This window comes from Simochromis diagramma, unplaced genomic scaffold (assembly GCF_900408965.1).
Source record: "Simochromis diagramma unplaced genomic scaffold, fSimDia1.1 OVJJ01000051.1, whole genome shotgun sequence".
NCBI classification, from domain to species: Eukaryota; Metazoa; Chordata; class Actinopteri; order Cichliformes; family Cichlidae; genus Simochromis; species Simochromis diagramma.
The window spans coordinates 27,541-32,353 of record NW_024386934.1 but is presented as its reverse complement, the minus strand read 5'-3'; the positions used below and the strand labels follow the sequence as shown (position 1 = coordinate 32,353).

The 4,813-nt window shown below is 41.6% G+C and overlaps 1 protein-coding gene across 1 annotated transcript; it reads left to right on the top strand.

Annotated features, from left to right (window-relative positions):
- Positions 1-597: 597 nt before the first annotated feature.
- Positions 598-1,660, top strand: LOC120736821 (olfactory receptor 10A3-like). Its single transcript, XM_040037143.1, has one exon. The coding sequence runs from the start codon at positions 683-685 to the stop codon at positions 1,658-1,660; it is 978 nt and encodes a 325-aa protein (XP_039893077.1). The 5' UTR covers positions 598-682.
- Positions 1,661-4,813: the final 3,153 nt, after the last annotated feature.

The window sequence follows — 4,813 nt, the reverse complement described above, 5'->3', positions numbered from 1 at the left end:
AAGAGCAGCACTGAGAGGACACTTTAGTGCTGCTCTTAAGTTAAATCCAAATGAAAAAATATCTACTGGTTTGGGCATGTTTGCATATTTCTGTTTCATTCTGTGTGATTTCTGGTATTACACAGGGAAAGACACTGTAAGCAAATAAATTGTATGGCAGCCATGGACAGCCATTGCTACATCTCCATGAGTGAATGAGAAAAACATCCCTCCACTCATGCATTCATCCATCCATCATACTTTCAGTCTGCCCTTCCTTTGGCCTTGTGCTGAGATTGACTTACTAATGTTTCTTTTACGCAACTGTTTATTTTTTTAGTTTCAAAGAGTTATTTAGTTTGCAAAGCATGTCCCTTGGTAATGACACCAGACTGCTGTGGGACTAAAGTGAAAAGCTTCAATGAAGCAGAGGTGAAGTCACAGTTCAGTCCGTGTGTCGTTCAGTGTCCCATGTTACACATGACTACAGAGCCTTTTGATACTACACATATACTAAACTGTAGTGCAGAGGTAAGTTTGAGATCTTTGTCACAAATGATCCTTCAGTGATATAATGTGTTGCTTGTGTGGTTATTTTGGCTAATTCATGCCACAGTTTAAAGCAGGTGAAAGGATCACTAACATAGTACGAATACTTCTAAATGTACAGTATCCTGTGGATAGTGTTGGCTTGCTGTGAACCATGGAGATCATAAGAAACTCCACACAGTTTTCATATTTTACTCTTGGTGCCTATGTTGATACACAGATGTTTAAATATTTATATTTCATGATTATTTTGTCTCTGTATGTGTTTACAGTAGGTTCCAATGTCCTGCTGATTGTGGTTATCTGTGTGAACAGAAGCTTACATGAACCTATGTACATGTTTCTGTGCAGCCTGTTTGTGAATGAGCTGTATGGTAGTACAGGGCTGTTTCCGTTCCTCCTGCTTCAGATCCTCTCTGATGTTCACACTGTTTCTGCTCCTCTCTGCTTCCTGCAGGTTTTCTGTATTTACTTATATGCAAGTGTAGAGTTTAGTAACTTAGCTGCCATGTCTTATGACAGATACATGTCCATCTGTTATCCTCTTCAATATCACACACTAATGATGTCTAATAAAGTTGCCCTTCTGATAGCTGTGACCTGGATACCCCCTCTACTTGCCGTTTGTGTCACAACATGTCTGAGTGCTTCATTGCAGCTATGTGGAAATGTCATTAACAAAGTGTACTGCAACAATCACTCCATTATCATACTGGGATGTCATGGCACCACAGTTAATAATCTCTATGAGCTCACTGCTGCCTCTGTCACAGTGTGTGTCCCACTATCTGTAATCCTGTACACCTACACAAGGATCCTGAAAATCTGTTTTTCTGGATCCAAACAGACCCGACAGAAAGCCGTCAGCACCTGCACGCCTCACCTCGCTTCTCTGCTCAACTTTTCTTTTGGGGTTTCCTTTGAAATACTACAGAGCAGGTTTGATATGAGCCATGTTCCAAACATGTTACGGATATTTTTATCAGTGTACTTTCTTACATGTCAGCCCCTCTTCAATCCTGTCATGTATGGCTTGAACATGTCCAAAATACGGACCATATGTAAAAATCTGCTCTTAGGTTATGTTGGGAAGAGCAGGATATTAATCAAAATTGTTCAGATTGAGAAATAAGAGATAAACTACACCGATATGAAGAATGAGCGTTTCTACATCTGACATATTGTTTATGCTTTGGAAATTTACCATTCGACAGCTGATGCAGACATGTCTAACAGTCATTGAAATCCGTCAAATAAAAATAATGGAGATGTAAAAAAATGAGGAAGTGTCTTCATTCCCAGACAGATTATTGAAAACTGTTTAAGTAATGAAAGAAAAGATAATTGTTTCTGTGTTATTGCTGCTTGATGTGAATATTAACATTACGATACTTTACACTTGGACCACAGAAACGTCACTACACTAGTAATCAAAGCCATGCCTAAATCATTAGTATTAATTTTAGTATAATGTTATTTATATAGTCTAATATGAGCCATCTCAGGGCACTTGATGATGTAAAGGAAGACAACATTTTGAAAAGAACCTTAGGGAGCCACAGTTTGTGACAATAGGGTTGTTATACAGTGGATGCAAAAGTATTCGGCCCCTTGAACTTTCCCACATTTTGTCACATTACAGCCACAAACATGAATCAGTTTTATTGGACTTCCACGTGAAAGACCAACACAAAGTGGTGCACACGTGAGAAGTGGAACGAAAATCATACATGATTCCAAACATCTTTTACAAATAAATAACTGCCAAGTGGGGTGTGCGTAATTATTCAGCCCCTGAGTCAATACTTTGTAGAACCAGCTTTTGCTGCAGTTCCAGCTGCCAGTCTTTTAGGGTCTGTCTCTACCAGCTTTGCACATCTACAGACTGAAATCTTTGCCCATTCTTCTTTGCACAACAGCTCCAGCTCAGTCAGATTAGATGGGCAGCGTTTGTGAACAGCAGTTTTCAGATCTTGCCACAGATTCTGGATTGGATTTAGATCTGGACTTTGACTGGGCCGTTCTAACACATGGATATGTTTTGTTTTAAACCATTCCATCGTTGCCCTGGCTTTATGTTTAGGGTCGTTGTCCTGCTGGAAGCTGAACCTCCGCCCCAGTCTCAAGTCTTTTGCAGACTCCAAGAGGTTTTCTTCCAAGACTGCCCTGTATTTGGCTCCATCCATCTTCCCATCAACTCTGACCAGCTTCCCTGTCCCTGTTGAAGAGAAGCCCCCCCATAGCATGATGCTGCCACCACCATATCTGACAGTGGGGATGGTGTGTTCAGAGTGATGTGCAGTGTTAGTTTTCTGCCACACAAAGCGTTTTGCATTTTGGTCTCATCTGACCAGAGCAGCTTCTTCCACATGTTTGCTGTGTCCCCACATGGCTTGTGGCAAACTGCAAACGGGACTTCTTATGGTTTTCTGTTAACAATGGCTTTCTTCTTGCCACTCTTCCATAAAGGCCAACTTTGTGCAGTGCACCACTAATAGTTGTCCTATGGACAGATTCCCCCACCTGAACTGTAGATCTCTGCAGATGGGGCAGAAGCGAGGCTGCGATATCGCGCCATCGGCCACTCTGGCCAACACCAGTAGGCGGTAGGGTAAAGTATCTTGCCCAAGGACACAACGACCAGGACAGATCGAACTGGCGACCTTCCAGTTACAGATGTGCTTCCCAACCCTCTGAGCCACGGTCGCCCGGAAGGTACCATCTGTGCAGTCTGTAGATGTTGAATCTACTTAATTATTGTAGAAAAATAATTGATTTCTGAGCTTTTTTCACACATTAAAGTCGATTACGTTGATTAAGCATCACGAGGCAGAGGGAGGGGGGTGGTTGCCTATTTTTTTTGCTGGGAGTTGGCAACCCAGATAGTTAGGTTGTTTAATATTTCTGCTAAGTACTCTTTAAAATACCAGAATAGGGAGGATGGTGCAGGTTTAAGTTTGTTAGATTGATCAGTGTAGCTGAACTATAAAATATTTTGGGTGCAGTGCATTTTTTGCATACAGGGTTAGTGAGGGGGCAAACTCCACAAGTTTTTGAACACTTATAAAATGTGTTCAATGTGCTGCCCATTGTGTTGGATTGTCAATGCAACCCTCTTCTCCCACTCTTCACACACTGATAGCAACACCGCAGGAGAAATGCCAGCACAGGCATCCAGTATCCGTAGTTTCAGGTGCTGCACATCTCGTATCTTCACACCATAGACAATTACCTTCAGATGACCCCAAAGATAAAAGTCTAAGGGGGTCAGATCGGGAGACCTTGGGGGCCATTCAACTGGCCCACGACAACCAATCCACTTTCCAGGAAACTGTTCATCTAGGAATAATAATAATAATAATAATAATAATAATAATAATAAATTTTATTTATGACCAGGTGGTCATAAATAAAATGTATTATTATTATTATTATTATTATTATTATTCCTAGATGAACAGTGGTCATAAATAAAAGTCACCCAAGGACACTTTACAATAGGATAAAACATTTAGTAAAACAATGGCAGAATAAGAACAATAAAACAAAAGCACAAGATAAAATGAACAAACAGTGGATTCACAGTGAATATGCAGATTTGAACAGATGAGTTTTGAGTTGGGATTTAAACTGGGGGAGAGAACCAGTGTTTCTTACTTCTGGGGGCAGAGAGCTCCACAGCCTGGGAGCAGAGCAGCTGAAAGCTCTGCTTCCCATGGTGGTGAGGCGGAAGGAAGGTACAGCAAGCTGGATAGAAGAAGAAGATCGAAGTGAACGGGCAGAACAGGTGGTGGTTAACAGGTCAGAAAGGTAAGGAGGAGTGAGGTTATGAAGGACCTTGAAGATGAGCAGAAGAAGTTTGAATATTATCTGGAATTTCACTGTGAGCCAGTGAAGTTCCTGAAGAACAGGTGATGTGCTGGTAGGAGGGGTTCTGGTGATAATGCGAGCAGCAGAGTTCTGAACCAGTTGAAGCTTATGGAGGGATTTATGAGGGAGACCATGCAGAAGAGAATTGCAGTAGTCAATACGGGAGGTAACAAGACTATGTACAAGAATGGACGTAGACTGGGTGGAAAGAGAAGGAAGCAATCTGTTAATGTTACGTAGATGGAAGTAGGCAGAACGGGTGAGATTACTGATGTGAGATTTATAGGAAAGCGAACTGTCTAGGATGACACCAAGGCTCTTAACCTGAGGAGAAGGGAAAACTGTGGAGTTATCGATGGTGAGTGAGAAATGGTTCGCCTTCAAAAGGTTGGATTTGGTGCCAATAAGGAGGATC